The sequence below is a fragment of the Protomyctophum parallelum genome (assembly GCF_964188405.1).
Source record: "Protomyctophum parallelum genome assembly, chromosome: 15".
NCBI classification, from domain to species: domain Eukaryota; kingdom Metazoa; phylum Chordata; class Actinopteri; order Myctophiformes; family Myctophidae; genus Protomyctophum; species Protomyctophum parallelum.
The window spans coordinates 43998034-44017020 of NC_139710.1; the positions used below are offsets into that span (position 1 = coordinate 43998034).

The following is an 18987-nucleotide window of genomic DNA, read 5'->3' on the forward strand; positions in this document are numbered from 1 at the left end:
TCTAATAGTCTAGGGGTCTGTGAAAATGCCTCTCGATTTATTGCTCCGTGTGGTACCTGGTTCGGATCCCGCTCATGGCAAACGTAAAAACTTTTATTTTATAATGTTCTTTCGTAGCCTTTATTGTGTATGGACACAATAGCTACATTTTAATAATAATAATAATAATAGCTACATTTTAGACTGTATTATTATTGTATATTATATTAAAAAAAATAGCCGTATTGAATTAATACATATTTAATTATTTGATAGGCAGACAGACAGACAGTCTGTCTGTCTGTCTGTCTGTCTGTCTGTCTGTCTGCCTGCCTGTCTGTCTTCCTGCCTGTCTGTCTGCCTGTCTGTCTGCCTGGTGTCTGTCTGTCTGTCTGTCTGTCTGTCTGTCTGTCTGTCTGCCTTCCTGCCTGCCTGTCTGTCTGCCTGTCTGTCTGCCTGTCTGTCTGTCTGCGTGTCTGTCTGTCTGTCTGCCTGCCTGCCTGCCTGCCTGCCTGTCTGTCTGTCTGTCTGTCTGCCTGCCTATCAAATAATTAAATATGTATTAATTCAATACGGCTATTTTTTAAAATATAATATACAATAATGATACAGTCTAAAATGTAGCTATTGTGTCCATACACAATAAAGGCTACGAAAGAACATTATAAAATAAAAGTTTTTAAGTTTGCCATGAGCGGGATCCGAACCAGAAAAATGGGTTACAAAATCGTGGGATAAAAATTATTAAAAAAAAAAGAAAGCCGTGACTTACCTTAAAGAAACGTTCTACTGGGAGGCGGTCTTTTGCAACGAGAGCAGAAAAAAATAATAATATGAAGAAAGATAACGATATGATTGGGTGTTTTACAGCAGGAACTATTAAGTTAGCTATAATAATAATTAATATTCGTAGCACAGCCAGTGTTCACGTGACTTGACACATTTACCCCCGCACGCACGCACGCACCTCCCCTCCCGTATCGGACTATTGTCCCGTCTAACCTCCTGGGGTGGACCGCCTCCCAATCACGGACCGGCCGACGTAATCACGGACCGGCCGACCTAAACACGGACCGGCCGACGTAATCACGGACCGGCCGACCTAATCACGGACCGGCCGACATATCAAACGACCGGCCGACGCACCTACTGACCGGCCGACCCATCGCACCGGCCGGCCGACGTATTTCACGTCGGCCGCTAAAAATGCATTCGGACCGACCGGCCGACCTATAAAAAGACCGGCCGACGGTGCTTACCGGCCGGCACGTAGGCCGGAAGAAATGGATTCTGCCCTCCCTCACCCTTCCCGCTCATTTAGATCAGCCAACACAGTCAGGAAGGCTGTTCAAACCTTCCCCAAATCATGGCAACGCTCCACAGTGCACACATCCTAGAAATATCCTCCCTCATGGCTCCCAGGCTGTAGAATAAACGCACTCGTCATTTTCCGCAACAGTTGCACTCCTCACTCCTCGTATCCATTCTTGTCACCTTGTTAGATGCTAGTTATTGCGACACTTACTATACAAACGAGCACTGACGCTGTAACGCAACGCTCCACACACACACACACCACACACACACACCATTGTTCCCACGTCTATGAAAACACGCCCACAAACCTAAAGTCTCTGTAACATTTATGTTGTGCTAATATCACAGTGATATGTCAGACACTACAACTCGCTTACAATACGTGGACCTGGCAACACTACATCCCGTCTTTTCATTGGCCACCACGTGCCCCACGGGTTTCCATGTTACATTGCCGACTACCAGCAGCACTCATGGAAGACAACCCCCCCCCCCCCCTATCTGGATCCCCTTTCACTTATTGAAACCTTTGATCTTTCATTACTACTGACTAGAAACCTTGCTCATGTCGAGTTTTTTTTTTCCTCCTGTGGTTCAACAATTTTGTACAAGCTCTGCCAGCATGAATGGAGGAATGGCCCACAATTGAAAACTCCACAGACTCGGACTGAATAACAATTTCAGCCTAATCTGTGTGCGTCCTATCCATCTAGGAGAAGGTTTAAAATATAAGAAATAGGCCAAAAAACTAAAGCCCCGTTTGAATAATTCAGTGCAAAACCATATGCTCGACGGGAGAGCGCGGGGAAGTAGTGGATTTGCAGCACGCGTGCTGATATTTCCAATCAATAATTCACTATAAACGACACTAAACTGAATGTCTACCACGGCAGTCTTAATTAACATCAGGGTATGACATATAGAAACTCTTCAAAAGGCACATTTAGATTGTGTGCGATAACATCGGTAAAAAAGACCCCGTTAGACTGACTGACAGTAATGGTTTCCAGACTATTAAATCAATTGAGATTAATGTCAGCGGTGAGAAGAGTGCGAACAAAATGAAAATATGGAGATTCATTGACTTGATTTACTACCATTTTGAAAAAGGCTTTCGTGCCTTAAGCATGCATTATATCCCTCGTCGTCATGCGGTGGACTGGCCTTACAATTTTATTCAATACCAATTATTGTGTCCCTTCATTGTTACCACCTCTTCAACAGTCCGTTTAGCCTCCTTGAGGAGTGAGCAATTTGTTCCTACGATTCCCTCTATGGTTGGAGATGTTGCTAAGGATCGTTCAGCCTGAATAGTTATGAATCAATAACACGTGCAGTGGTCCATTTATTCTTTCTTAGATCACCACTGATGTAGATCGTGAAACTATTAATATTGTACAATGTTTTGAATTGGTTGGCTAGTTGGTTATCATCATTGGGATGATGGTATCTTTAAGCATCCTGTAAGCCAGTGGTTCTCAACCACTTTATTTCAAGGACCCCCAAATTGACAATCATTAGCCTGTGGAAATAGCCTGGCTCCAGCCCCTGAATCGCTAGCCACACCCATTAAAAAAAGTTATGTTCTTGCTATTTAGGCTCTGGTGACTATGGCGGAGTTAGCCTCGGTTGTAAATCTGATATCGCGCCTACAGTATGGCCAATCAGCGATGACGTCAAACAACAGCACCGGACCAAACATAAACAAACATGGCTGTCCCCACTGCGGTGACTTGCGACCGTATCAATCTGGCCCTATGATAAATAGTTTTAGAGAAACAACAGGTTTTAGAAACATCATCCGACATATTTTACAGTGTTTGCTAATGTAGTAGCGCTCGTTGACTGCGTTTGTTTGGTTAGCACCCGGGTTAGCCACATTGGCAATGATATCATCTGCTTTTCTATTTTGATTTGTCAGTGTGAACCAATCGCCGAAGACATCCGCTTTAGCAACGCACAGTCACCCATCCTAGAAACAGCTACCGTGGGAAGGGTTTTCAGTCTGAATAATGTAGTTAAACAAAATGATTTCACACCGAGTGTCAGGCTACCGCGGACACCCATTTGATGCCATTTCTATCTCTGGGACCCCAATGTATATTGTAAAATCAATGTTAATTTAAGTGTACAAATGGAACGAGTCGATTGGGTTTGATTTGTACACTCTCTGAGTTACGGATTCAAGGCTCCAATTGGTTCCTAACTATCATTTAGCTGGGGACCCACCGGAACTCCCTCTAGGACCACTGGGGGTACCCGGACCCCACTTTGAAAACAACTTATTGTCTCCACCAGGCCGAAGGCATGGGGAGAGAGTATGTTTTGCACGTCCGTGTGTGTGTGTGTGTGCGTGTGCGTGTCCGTCCTTCCTTCCGTCTGTCCGTTGCCAGCTAATCTCTGGCACCGTTGGCCGATCCATGCCAAACTTTGCACACACACTCCCTGGATGCCAACGATGAACCTCTGCCCCAAATATTCCTCAACGACCTGTTATAGCGCCACCATCAGGCCAATTTAGGCAAAACACATTTCTGTAGATTACTCGTACACAATTTATCCATACATCACACAATTCGGTATACACTATCTCCATAGTCATGTGATCAACACGGATCTGCACCATTTCGTATCTTCCATCCTGATTGGCTAAGATTGGCTTCCAAAACTCACATGATTGGTCCGTTTCGAACAAAATGCCACAAACGCTGTGTGCAATTTCCGTGAAATTATGCACGCACATTTCCACTAGGCCGAGGATGACATGCCACTCATTCTTTTCCAAATCAGCCTCATGGTGGTGCTATAACAGGGCAATTCCTGTTTTACCTATAACTGCATCGATCTGTATACAACTTATGTATGCGCACTCCCTAGAGGCCATGGAAAATAATTTTCCCTGCATCCCTCTATATCGGCTGGTTATAGCGCCACCATGAGGCCGATTTCTGGAAAACACATTGTTTATGTTAGTCGGTACACATGATCCCTGTAGTCATGTGATCAAGACGAGTCTGTTCGGTTTCTCAGATTCTACACTGATTGGCTAAGATTACCTTCCAAAGTTTTCAGGAGTTTGTACAAAATTCTGCACATGTCCTGCTCATCCAGAATTCTATCCTCAGAGATGCTATGAGTGATCTGGATCTGCATTTCCTCAACAAAATGAAGAAATTGTTGCAAAAAAGAAGAAGAAAAAACATGTTTATATTACTCCTAAACATTTTGCCAAACATCACACACACTCCTATCCTCCTGGTGGAGACCTGTGCCCAGAAGGGCACTTTTTCTAATTCTCCAACTGATTCAGAATGCCACAGCTTGCTTGGTCTTCAACCAGCCAACATTCTCACGTCTCCCCCCTTCTCCGTTCCCTTCATTGGCTCCCGCTGACTGTCTGCTGCCCGCAGACAGTACAAAACTCTGAGGCTGGCCTTCAAAGCAACCAAAGGTTGCACCCCCATATCGTGCAAGTATGATCTACAAACCCTCCCAGATCAGCCAACGCAGGGAAGTACATTCACTAAAAACGCTGGGACAACGCTCCACACGGCTCAAACTCTTCTCCCTTCTGGCTCCAAAGCTATGGAATGCACTTCCCATTGCACTCCCAATCTTCTGCCGTAGTCTGAAAATCCATCTAGACTTCTTAGCCCCTACCACTTGCCCTAGCCTTGACAACCTAACAGGCGTATGCAAATGCTCAATTTATGTAATTTACTGTAAATCGCTCTGGATTAAGAGCGTCTGCTAAATGCCTAAATTGTCAATCTCATCAGTATCACCCTACTTTATATAATTCCTCTTCCTTTTTTTTTTCAAGCTGGCATGGAATGGAAACAAGCCTGGGTTTATCTAGCATCAGTATTATAATGACTCAAAGATAAAATAATTTGCATATCAGTGCCCACACCACCTCAGGACATTGTGGTACTGCTTCAGAAGCCAGCAAGAAATGACATGGACGGCCCAGGCCGTAGCGTAACGGTCTGGGCACCGGACTGGTAATCCAGTCGCAGTGTGCCGCGGGTTCGACTCCCGGACCCGACACGGCCTTTACTGCATGTCATCCCCCCATCTCTCTCCCGTTTCCTGTCAGCCTACTGTCTGTCCCTTCAAAAATCAATAAAAGGCGTAAGCCGCAAAAAAATATCTTAAAAAAAAAAAAAAAAAATGACATGGACTGGTTATATCAGAGTGGTGATTTAGGATCAAAGTACCATTAGAAATATGTTTGAGGGACATAAACAATACGATATTAAATCGTATTGTTGTTTAAAAATGCATGTTGTATTCCTTTCATTAAACATATTCAGGTGGTGCCGGGGATTGATAATAGTTAATAGATTAACCATAAGGTGTCCCTTATTCTAAAGTTTTATGGAACAGCCTCTGAATAACTACAGTTGTCCCTTATAGAAAAAGCATTAGCTAAAACTGCCCTAACATCTCCGTTTATGGAAGAGGGCAGGGGAGTTGTGAAAGGTTTAACATTGCTAATGGTTCTGCTCTAATTTCATTACATAGTAAGTCTCTACCTCCTCTTTCCAATCCAAGGCCCCAAGGCCCACTTGGCTGCAAAATACTTTCAAAAGTACGGTGGGCTAATTATGGAAGCAAAAGACAAAACAATGACTTGCTGTAAAAATCCATAAACTTTCTGTAAAAGTCCATAAACAGGGTTTTAACACAATTAACTGCCAGGTATTAATTAATTAATCATTCCGCCGCTGCCAGTGTTTTTTAGTGAAGACCCTCATTTTCATGGGTTACGGTAGGGACTGACCAATTATCGGCGCAGATCACTGATATAATAAATTATGTTAAATAGAGCTCCCTGCACTTGTGTTGATGAATATTCGTAAATGCATATAAAGAACACTGTTTTGTGTTACTGTCAATTTTGACAATTATGAGGCACGTGCTATTGGTGCTAAGCAGGTGCTAAGCAAGTGTTAGAGATCAACATGAAGGGATGTGGTACAATACTCATAACAGACCTGCCTTAATGTTATGACTCGCTTTTATCTGATACTGGGCTCTGAGTTCTGCATGAAGACTCCAACAGATCGGACCAACAACTCTACCATCACCTTGACCTCCTCCAAAATAAGGGGTCTTTCATCAAATATGGTTGTTGAGTCAAATTACCTACAAATGGGGCCGTTCTAACATATCATGTGAGGAGAGATGTGGCAGGTCAATATCAATTTAAGGTTTGCAAATGGATCAATAACTGTAGTCCTTCAGTGCAATGTCCCAACATTTTAATGCTTCAATGCATTCAATACCACCCTCAGCTCAGAATGAATTCAGAGAGAGGATCAATGCATGTTTGCTTTTGAGAGCTACTTTCAGCAGCTGTCTTCTTCTTCGTAAAACTTTTTGATTGATGTATGAGTTTTGCACACCACCATCACATACAGTACAAGCTGTTCACCTAGGTGCATCCACTGTGTAACCTGAACTCAAACCCAGCTCTCCTTTCTCCTCCGGTTATTGTTATGTTTTTATAATGGACCAAGAGTCCCAGTCTGTAATGTCTCGCGCACACATGCACACCATTTCCGATGCATCCCGTGTAGGCCTTCTAAAACCCATATTGTATGAACCCGTAGAATACCAAAGGAGGCTGAGGAGAGCTCATTTCAACAGAAAAAGAGGGACTTTGACCATTTGCCTCGACTGACATTAAAGGCCCCTATTAAAACATTGACATTTCATGAAGTATAATCCAGCAATTCATGAGCAGGATATGTGAATGTCAGCTCACTATGAGTGCCTGAACATGTCCTAGGCATCTGATCTTTGTCTAGTCAGTACTTACACTGGACAAAGAAAAGGCCATTTCCTTTCATGCGACCACTGTTATTTGCAAACATCAATGGCCGAAAATTAGATACAGTATAACAGGGGAAACTGAAACACGTCCCTCGTTTAAGTACTATATTCTCATGTGAGGAAGAGTGGAGTGAAATTTGACCTTTCATTGATTTAGTCTCTGGGGTTAAAAGATCAACACTCCAATAGTAGTTATGCAGGGTGAGATGGCTTTCCCCACATTATTTGAATAGCCAACATTTACAATTCCCTGCCTTTAAAACACAATCAGTGCCGGGATTCCTTCAAAATAGAAGCTCTGGGGTGCCGGAAAGACAAAGAAAAGAAAAGAAAGAAAGGAAAAAGGAAAGAATTTCAGAATATTCTCCCCTCGCCTGATATCATTGAGGATGCGCTAGGACATGTACACACGTCCAATGCACCCCTCGATTGGATTGGACTAGGACGTGTGGACACGTCGGATGAACGGAAACGGTTAACCAGCCATACTGTATACGACAGCCAATCTACTAGCTCATTGTGAGCTTATAGATCAACAATTTCCTATTTAAGATAGGCAGTGGGCACGGCAGGGTTAATGTGAGCAACACACACGTTAACATGAATTAACAAAAAATGTACACTCCTAGAAATGCCACAAAATGGAAAGCAAAACACCCCCATAAATGGTCCTTGCCAATCCCCGGTGCTTTGGCAGAGCACTCCAGCGGATAAGGCACCTGTCTCTAAATAATCACAATGATAAATGAGGCCTTGTTAAGCTTGTGAGCCACTACCATCCTTGACACACACAAAAAAGAAAAGAAAAGAAAATAAATAAATGAAAATAGTAAAATCCTGCCCAGTCCCTCAAAATATGCCTATGAGAATTTCTATAATGGTGCGAGATGTGCCATGGTCAATTGGCCATATCTAATTTCTGTTTGCTAATATTGTAAACAAAAACTGGCTTATTTGGCACACATTTCTTGACACAAACTGGCTTGGCTCACATTTCATGAGACCTGCTGTGCATAAGATTAGAGTTCACAAAGGATACTTGTGACTGAAGCAGTGCCATATGAAGCAATCTACCCTCACGCAGCAACTACTACCAAGGGACCATTGAGCAGGGCAACGTTCAACTGGAATTCAGCTGTATTAAGCACCTTCCAGGTTTAAATGTTTGTACTGTAAATGCATCATGTGAAACTGGAAGGTCCACAGCAAAAGGAAGCAGTGGTGGAGGAGCATGATGAGACAGGTGACCCTAAAAGCTGCTGACAGGTTGAGTGAGCAGTGCCATCCAACCATCCCTAAGCAACACCCAAGGGCCAGCTTTACTAAAATGGAAAGTGGCTATGTAATCAGGCCACCAGCTTGTGATTAATGTTGGTCGTCTGTCCCTGGGTCTGCTCTGCTCTGTTCAGTACAAACAGCCAAGATACTGTTTACAACATCTCAGTGCCGCCCTCAACCATGGAAATATACGAAGACCTGTTGAGCCATGTGGCTGGTGGAATGAGACAGGTCACAACCCAACAAATTATGTCAGGACAGAATGGAAGACTCCACAGCCGCAAGAAAATGCATGATTTCTGACTGCCTTTTAGGCCAAGGCTTTGTGCCATCTGTCAATGGCTACCAGGATGTTTTATTCAATCTTTTCCGCTTAGTCACCCTTTGTCTGGGAAAAACGAAGAAAGAAAATGACTCTCGGGGGCAAAGCCGACGTTAGTTTAACAGTCAAATGATGCTTACTAAACAAACGGCCCCTCGGGTGAGGCAAGGCTGCGGCAAGGGATGGATTTATGAAGTCGTGCAGAGCATCTCTGAGTGCTAACATCATCAAAAAATACCTCCCAACCTGTCGGCACGTTGTATTAATGAGCTATTAGGTGTTTGTGGGTAAACAATTTACAGTGCTGGCTTATTTACCGCTCGCTCACAGGAAAGTGCATCTGGAGCTGGGAGCCGCGGCTCGCCAGGGAACCCATCCATCTGCTGCCACAGCCACGCTATTCATTCCACCACTTGGACAGATTTACACAAACCTTTTGTCGTTAGTCTGACATGTCTATTTATTACGGGAAAGACTCTTAAAACAAGAGAATTGCACACACACACACACACACACACACACACACACACACACACACACACACACACACACACACACACACACACACACACACACACACACACACACACACACACACACACACACACACACACACACACACACACACACACACACACACACACACACAACTAATTTACAAACTCCTTAAGTGGATTTTAAATCAGGACGAGGCATGAAAATTCTGGTGGCCTGTCCCTGGGAAAATAGATTTCTGTATTGCAAATCCATACGTCCTCCTTCTATTGAGAATGCATAATGTAACTGAGATGTCCACATGTGCAAGGCATCTAACAGCTGGACTTGACAACTGTAACACTCCAGGCATTCAGATGGTGTAGGAATTGGGAGGAAAACATTTTTATTTCCACTGGAAAACTGGCCTAGCAAAGATCAGTGGCCAGTGAGTTGACGGCAGTTTCATGAGATTCAGGGTCAAGGTCAAAGGTCAAATTCAACAGTGGTAGATATACAACCCTAACCCAGTGGATTTCAAACTTCTTTGAAAGGTCAAAAGGTCATGACTGCATTCATATCTGTTCAAAATAACACATGATGTTATCATCACTCCTTAACATCACTTGTATTTACCGATGCCGAATAAAGTTATAGTGAATATAATTAAAATATAAGATTTTTTTTTAAACATTATTCACAATGTTTTGTATAGTTGTATACAGCAGTGGTTCCCAAACGTTTTCATATCAAGGACCCCCAAATTGACCCCTATTTGAAAAGATATGCCAGGGACCCCCATAAGAGAATTTCTTTACGGTTCTAGCAGTGATTCTCAACCCGACCCCCAGTTTGACATGCATTAGTCTACGGACCCCCCATTTAATGGCATTTCTAGCTCTGGGACCTCCAATTTATATTGTAAAATCACTGTTAGTTTAACTCTGAGAGTGTACAAATGGAACCAAATGGACCGGTTACGGTCCATTTAGCTGGGGACGCCCTGGAACTCCCTCAAGGACCCCTGGGGATTCCCAGACTCCATTTTGGAAAACACTGGCATACAGTGTATTGCAATAATACTGTGGGCGTAAACATCCCAGGGCACAGTTCACGCCACACCGTTTGGGAACCACCGGCCACATATAGTCATAGCCTTTTCAATACAATTTAATTTAGTCATATTTTAGTCACCCGAAATGTTTTAGTGTCAGTCTAGTTTTAGTCGACTAAATATCATACGATGTTAGTCGACTAAATCTACAGTCGATTTTGTCGACTAAAATGGATTTTGGCGTCATAATGGCAGATTTTACACTTTGTTGGATGCTTAAAATAGCAAGTACAACCTCACAACACGTTGCAGTGAGCTTGTGGATTGGCTATTTTTAGCATGCAACAGAAACATAAAATTACTTTTCTTTTAGTTCCGTTTTCATTTGTTGACGAAATTGTCAGTATATTTAGTCTTAGTTTTTATTTAGTTTTATCAGTGAAATTAGGTAGTCGACGAACATTCATCATAGTTTTGGTCGATGAAATCAACACTCCTTCTTACCAAAGTCTTTGGTGGAGGACATCCAGCCAATCACTTTGAGGGAGACGATGGCCAGCAAACCGGATCCCACGAACGAACCGATACCAGAGAAGAAGAAGAACAATCCCATGATGGCACTCTGCATGGACTTGGGGGCAGCCGAGTAGGCGAACTCCAGACCTTCAAAAAGACAAAGAGACAAATAGATGTCGACAGTCCTCAGAGATAACAATATGTAGCGCATGCATTGTATTCATAGGGTACAGTGATTAACATAATTATAATAAATGGCGTAATCATCTGTAGAATATAATTTACTAAATTTAGTCATTGGCATGCTGAACATGTTAATAAAGTCTGATCCATGCGTAACTGCCTCAGTTATCCACGTAAAGCACATTTCAGACAGAGGACAGAACATGCGGTCCATGTTTATCTCTGTGTGTGTCGGTGTCCTACCTGCAATTCAAACCGGGATCTCCAATGTGAGAAATCAATTATCATTTACCACTCAATCAAGAGCCAGTCGCCTGTTGGCCAGGGGAAATATAGAGCTTCAAGCTCTACTACTTGTCAACAAGCGTCTACATTCTTCAAGGGTAAATGTTAAATGGTGCATTTATATAGCACTTTTTATCCAAAGCACTTTACATAGATTGACAAGATTGTGCATTACATTCACCTATTCAAACACACATTCATAAACCAATGGTGGAGGAAACCATGCAAGGCACCAATTAGGGGTTCAGACCGTCAAGGACACTTCGACACTAACTCTGGGGGAACCTTGCGGTTCCCATCCGGCTGCTCTACCGGTCACTCTACCCCTGAGCCACTGACGCCCAAGGGATGAGTAAAGAGACCACCTCCAAGTTCCAACCACGGCAGCTGTGCTAGTTACATTGCATGAACATCTACCGGTTAAAATGGCGTTTTATTCATTAAAATAAGTTCCAGATCACAGCTTTAAGCTGACTTTGTAAAATGAGAGTGGCTGGGTTGTAGTGGTCAGCAATGTTTCCCCCACTGTGAATGATTCATTATCACAGGTATGGTCCATTACAAAATGATACACATCACTATGGGTATGGGGTGCCACTTGGTATCTTCTGAATCCAAGGTACCAAAAGTAGAGAATTCCTTCATAATACAGGCATTTTAGCCAAAGGGACTCAGTCAGCAGTTGTTACACTGTGGTGCTCTGAGAGGCCTTTGTTCAGCATGGGTCAGCTAAAAAAAACACCTATTAAACTTATTATATATTTAAACTAAATTATTTACTGTCGTGAAAGAACGGAAGAAAGGTATTTTTATTTTATTTATTTTTTCCTCAGAGATTGCTTTTTTGGTCAGGTGTAGTATCGTGGCTCACACTGAATCAAACATTTTACATAAAACCCTGTCTTAAGATACCATTAAGACACCTGAGGACGACAAGCGCCCTCGCCCTGAAGCCCTAAAGGTTGAGGTCGCCTGCACGCATCCGCCTCGTTGACGGCAGACCGCTGGGGAGTGAAGGGAAAGATACACATGGAGATAAAGACCTAATCTTTCTCTTTGTGCTTGCAGATGTCTGCCTGCAAGCTGACACTGATCATTTCATGGCACCTTGAACATGTGATTTTTCAAATGAGGTCCTACTGCTACACATGCCAGAAGAGATTAGGAATCCATGGTTAAATAAGGTTGCCTTCTAAGACATTCCTCAGAGTTGGACATTTCACAAATGTACGTGACAAACTGCATCATTGCAAATACAGACACTGGCACCATGAAAGTAACACTGCTTCCATATGAGATGGGACAGAAATGTGCCAACATATGGCGATTATTTAGAGGAAACTTTTCCTGTAGTTTGCACAAGGAAACATTTATTTATATCCTGGGATAGCCTTTCGATACCATCAAACACAAGTCAATGGCTATGCAATGCATATCGTAGGGGACTACATAGGATGGCGAACTTCCTCAGAATACTGTACAACACTGCACAGCTAAGGGACTAGGAGAGCACAGTAACATTATGTTCAACCTAGTGCTTGTCCGTCAGTGAATGCAACGATACTACGTAGAATTATAATTATGTCCATAGCACAACAACATAAGAAACAGTCTGACCTTTCTCGACCAAGAGGTGGAATTATAAATAAAGGGAGGGAAAAAAGAAAAAAAGAGCTGGACTTAAAATATCTTATTTTTGTTTCTCCTGAGGGCAGTGTTTCTTTCACTGAAAATAACATTAGCCTTTAACATTTTCAAAAGAGCAATACATAATTAAAAATCCCACAGGGAATCATTATTGCAGTTTTTTGGATATTCGTATAGCCCAAAGCAGACAAACTGCTGGGTGGTGCTGGGTGGTGGAAGCAAAGAATACATAGAAGATGTGGATGGGAAATGTGTAAGCACCTGAGATTTTAAACAGATTTATTCAAACTGAATAAAACTAGGGGGGAATGTTCCTATCTATCAGATATATGTCAAAATTCTGCCAGCCAATTTTCCTTTGGGTAAACCCCCAGGGGGACGGTATGGAGAGTATTTTAAGGCTCCCAACAGCTTTGTTATGTCTCTATTTGACTTTCATGGGGACCCTAATAGTCAGGGGTGAATGCCGTTGTTTTGTAGGATCCTTAACAATCCAGAGGTGCAAGAACCTGTACAATTCCTAGGTTCGTTAACAACTTGAACCCCAGCATCCCTATTCTGAGTATGTTATGAAAGGCGAACATTTGGCAAAAACAGGCGAAATTTTATCAAAAGTTGCAGATCTACAAGTTCCCAACATGTTGCAAAGAGACATGTAAACTTGTACATAGGATATTTTCACTATTCTTTGTACAACAAACTATATACAGTAGGCCAGGGCTTAATTGGTTAAATGCATTTCTAAAGCGGATAGTGAAATTATGCTTTGATATACAATGCAAACATGTGAGTGGATGAAAATAATTACGTTGAAAAGAAGTTTCTTGCAGGGTGTAATCTTATTTTCTGATACTGAAAGCGGAGAGCTACAGTATACGTGTGATTATAAGTGATTAGAGCAACAGAAACCAAGAAACAATATTAATAGGACAACTTTATCACTGCAGGAAGCATGTGGCCTAATAAACCCAAGCCAAGTCATTGAAACCTGCACGGCCAGTTATGACCATGACTGCAGAGGAAATGGCAAATAAAAATAAATGACCAGGCAGATTTCTATTGATTATTTGATTTCTATTGTGCTCCGTTGCTTAGACAGGAAGATTCAAAATGGTGCCACTGCTGTTATGCTACAATGTTTCAAGAGTCTAAATCACCTCTTTTGTGTAAAGACAGTACCCATATTGATTTATTTTGGCTCATTTCCCTCATCACAACTCAATTTCATAGTATCGCCCTTTCATATTAACAGTGTTTCTTACTGCAGGCCATTATATTCTGGAGAAAGATCCCTTTAATTCCCATGAATTATTTTTGAATAGTCATTTTCCTTTTTATTCCAAATCATGATAGTTTGAACACTAACTTTGGCTTATATGCAGCATGTGTCAAATACACATTTGCAGTCAGCTCAGCAGCTGGCCTTTTTTCACCCAAGAAATCTATTTTTATATTATGCCAAAGATATCGTCTGAAAAGAATAAGGAACCTATTTCCCCATGGAAAGCAAACTAAATTGTGAAATGGAGGCTGTATCGATGAGCATCTCTCAGTGAGATATCTGATGATGATCCATTCCTCAGAACAGGAGGAATAGGTACAGGCACACCTAGTGCCTATGTATTGAATAAAAAAGGTACATATATGATGTAGGTGGCTCGTCTGGGGTCCACTCTGAAGCAACAGTAAAATGAGCTTAGATAAGCGAAGAAAACTCAACAAATACTGCTACTGAGGCAAAAGGGCTTGAGTGAACACTACTGTAGCAGTGCGTAGCTTACAGTGGCCTCCAGTATGGAGGCTAATAGAAATAGGTGTTATGTTCTATACAATAAAATCACACCCGTGTGAACTGAGCGTTGCAGGCTGCTCAACACCGCTGGCTGGCTGCAGTTCTAGTTATTGTGCTCAGTGTGAATGGCCCTTTAGGCTGCTCAACAGTGCCACTTTAGGTCACCCAGCGGAATTGCAGCTGTCCGTACCCCAAACAGACAGACAGACAGAGACACAGACATACAGTACATACATACACACGTGGCATTGGAGCGGTCAGGCACCGTTCAAAAACCACCATGTTATTCTGTAGCTGCAAATAAAAGGTCTGCTAGCTGACTTAAAAGATCTGCCATCTCTGACATACTGTTAAAAGAAAATAAATAACACCCGTGTGAACCGAGTGGTGCAACTCCCCTCTCTCTCTCCCCTTCCTCCTCCTCCTCCTCTCTCTCTCTCTCTCTCATTAGCAGGCAGCACGGTCTCTCTCTCTCCGTTTCTGCATGGCACAACAGCGCCCCTACTGGTACTCATACTGCTGCTCATTAACGTCACATAGGTGAACACATAGGTTAACCACTAAGGCTGCAACAACGAATCGATTAAATCGATAAAAATCGATAATTAAATTCGTTGCCAACGAATTATCTTATCGATTATTATCGCGGGTGTTTTCCAACATTAAAATGTAACGTAAAGCTGCTTTCTTTTTACCGTTCCGTAACGGCACTAGGCTGAACGAACAATATGCAACGGGTCGGTATAAACACAACACAGGGCGCGTTCGGAAATAGCGCACTGAGCGCACTGTGCAATGCAAACTAATAGGCGAGTGCGCTCCCGGTGTGCATTTCCAAACGCACCCACAATATTGTCTTGAACGTGACCAGAGCGCCCGGTCCGCATCTACCCCGCTCTCTCCCAACTTCAGTCTCCCCCCACACACACACACACACACACACAGAGGGAGAGCGTCAGCTCTGTGGCTGCGATGATCTGCTTGCAAAATGCCCCAAACAGGTCCCAAAACATGGCATTTGTGAGCACGGCCACTGTCCATATTTGTTTGTCTTATGACAAAAAATGCTCCACAATGTCTGAATCTGTGAGCTTGCAGGCTGTCTACGACGAGCACTATAGCAGTGTAGCTTGCTAACGATCGTTAGCTCCTCATTTGTTCCACCTGTGTAATCACAGCAGCGCATTGAAGTGGGCACAGGGCAAAAATCTCCGTGAAGTGAACGTTTTTGCTTAACAATGATTTATTCAGTGCTGTTTAACTTTAGCAATATGTGATACTAGAGCCTAGACCCTAGAGAACATGCCAATATGGCTGCTATAAGAACGGTTTCCCCTATCAGCTAGCATGCTACTGCTACTGCCTACTTGTAACTTGTGTGCACTGTGTGTGTGTGTGTGTGTGTGTGTGTGTGTGTGTGTGTGTGACTGTGTGCGTGCGTGCGTGTCCACACAGACTGTGTAGGACAGTGGTTCTCATAGTGGGAGTTCCAGCTACATTATAGATAGTTAGGAAGTAAACCAAGTGGACCCTAAAGGGTCTGTAACAGAGAGTGCAAAAATGGAACCAAATGGACTCACAATTGATTTTACCATAGAAATTAAAAAATAAAAATTGGGGTCCCAGAGATAGAAATGGAAAGAGACAGTCAGCTATACACGGTCAACATTACAGATTACAGTATCATTACAAGTAGGAATGGCAATGAAATCAAATTGGATAAAAAAAGGGGGTAAAATATGAATTTTGAATGAGTATTCATTTTTATTGTCTTTATTGTTAGTTACAACATGCCTAAAATAATTTGAAGCTATTTTTTTTAAGTAATTGCAAAAAGGTGCCATAATCCGATTCATCGATTCATCGTTTAAATAATCGGCCGATGAATCGATTATGAAATTAATCGTTAGTTGTTGCAGCCCTATTAACCACACATACACACGGACATTGCTGTTCCTTGGAGTGGTTGCACCACTCAAACATGTTGTTGGCTGTGCAGATTATCTGTGAATGACTGTATGAGAATGGTTCAAAGATCTTCAGATCTTCTCTCCATTCCGTTCCATTCTGACACCCATAAAGAGGACTCCTTTTTAATCTTTTATCCTTTAAAATATGTACAGTATCTATGGAAAGTTAACGAACAGAATTGGGCTTGGGGTGTAGCCGTGGAGATTCATACTGGGGAGCAACACGATAGCTCATACAGAATACTGTAAATATGATGTACAGTTGGCCACTGAGCAGTTAACGGGGCTAGTTAAGAGGTTCTTACTTATAATAATTGAATTTAATAATAAAGTCCAGAATAGCATATAGTTCTGGTAATTGCTGAGCAGTTGTAATTCATTACGGTAATCGGCGCTGTCTGACACGAGGCTTCCTGCATACTTGACTTGTTTGCACAGCTAATCACTGTAGCCACTGACATGTGTACAGTAATCTGTGTTAGCAGTTAGCACCAATGATTTGATTAATTAAATGACCACGCAAAAGTATTTATCAAACTTTTTATGGAAATAAGTAATTTATAAGAAACCAGAAAATGTGTTCCTCGGACAACAGATTTCCACCAGGCCTATAACCAATAATCATGTCCCACAAACTATGCCAGGCAGTCATAGCCACTTGTTATGGGATCAGATACATTTTGATTGTTCAACCTACGGTTCAACAGAAGCGAACGCAGCTCGTTTGTGTGTGTGTGTGTGTGTGTGTGTGTGTGCGTGTGCGTGCTACAGCTGCGCCCTCTGGTGGCGGGCGGGTGGTGTCACAGCGGGACAGACACAGACAGACACACACACACACACACACACACAGACAGACAAGATCTGCAGGGTCTCATAGTTAGTGCTCACTGCGTTTGCAATAAACATTGACAACCGTTTAGATGTGAGGGGGAGCCCTCCACAACCAACATAGTGAGGTAGGAGTCAGACTACCCTGCTTACTACCAACATAGTAAGGTAGGAGTCAGACTACCCTGCTTACGGGCACAGCTATTTCTAACAGTGAAAACTAAAGTAGTTAATGTGAAGATTTACAAACCAAACTCACTTTCATTTCATCCACTGTCCTTTTCCGTTGCGGGAAGGAACATTGAGAGGAATATGTGAAAGCGGAATTAACTAATTCGCCTTCCCATTTTTCCCGTTTACTTCCGTCGCACGGAAACGGAGCGAAACAGATGGGTGCAGAACAGCGTTATGAAACGTAATCAATACAACATTTAAAAGGACATCAAAGGATGATCTCGACGCCGAGGGCCAAAGGACGAGAAGAAGTCAAAAGACATTCTAGGTGGCGAATGAGTTAATAAGAAATAGCCTAAGTTAAAACGTATTGTATTGTATGTGCATTTGAGACGACGTAACACCTTCTAGAGGTCCCAGAGCGCAGGAGGCACGTCCCGCAGCACAAATTAAGCCCAGAGTAGGAAGCCCATTGACTGTATGCTGTCGGTGGGGCGTATCATTGTGTGGCCCCAGGTATTGCAGCTCGCAGTTATATTTGAGAATTGAGATCAAATTGCACTCTATACTAAATCAATCATGCTGTTTGGTGTGCCTCTGTCGATTCTACACGTCTCAATTTCAGCAGAGACAATGACAAGAGCAGCCCAGTGTAAATAGGGCATTGTTTTAGCAAAAGAATATTGATTAGATGAACCACTTAAACAATGAGCTGAGGAACAGTGTTACTGTCAGACTGAGGGAAGACCATTCATCACTTAAGCTCTAAAGGTTACTTTATCATTATAAACCACACTTCACCTCATTTATAAAATGGCTCATTATTTAACAATAAACTTGAATGGTGTAAGAAATGAAGACTGTCAACGGTCAGTCAATACCTGGGCCAATTAGCACTCACTATGATATCATTCACCTACCCACAATGGTATCAGGTACGGTCGCCCCTAAACCATCTCACCCCTCGGTTTTTTTCCGCCGACCGCTCGGTGCCGCGGTTCTTGCATTCTTTATTTTGTTTTACTGAGTATAAGGTTAGAAATAAGTTTAGGGTTAGGTACCGGGTTAGGTTTAGGCATAGTCAAGGTTAGGAATAAGGTTAGGCTTAACCGTTTAAGCATAATGTACTTAGGTTACTTTAGTTTAGGATACCAGGCCGTGCCGTTCCACCAGCTGTAAATGATAAATCGTGCATTTATATAGTGCCTTTATCCAAGGCGCTTTACAGAGATTGTGCATTACATTCACCCATTCACACACACATTCACACACCGATGGCGGCGGAAACCATGCAAGGCACCAACCAGCACATCAGGAGCAATTAGGG

At 42.6% G+C, this 18987-nt stretch overlaps 1 protein-coding gene across 2 annotated transcripts in view; it reads right to left on the reverse strand.

Annotated features, from left to right (window-relative positions):
* slc15a4 (solute carrier family 15 member 4) overlaps positions 1 to 18987 on the reverse strand; it is a 40124-nt gene that overhangs the window by 4798 nt on the left and 16339 nt on the right. For both annotated transcript variants that reach the window (XM_083784929.1, XM_083784928.1), the window contains exon 8: positions 10770 to 10928. In XM_083784929.1, the coding sequence (XP_083641055.1) occupies positions 10770 to 10928 (159 nt within the window). The remainder of the gene's footprint in view (positions 1 to 10769; positions 10929 to 18987) is intronic.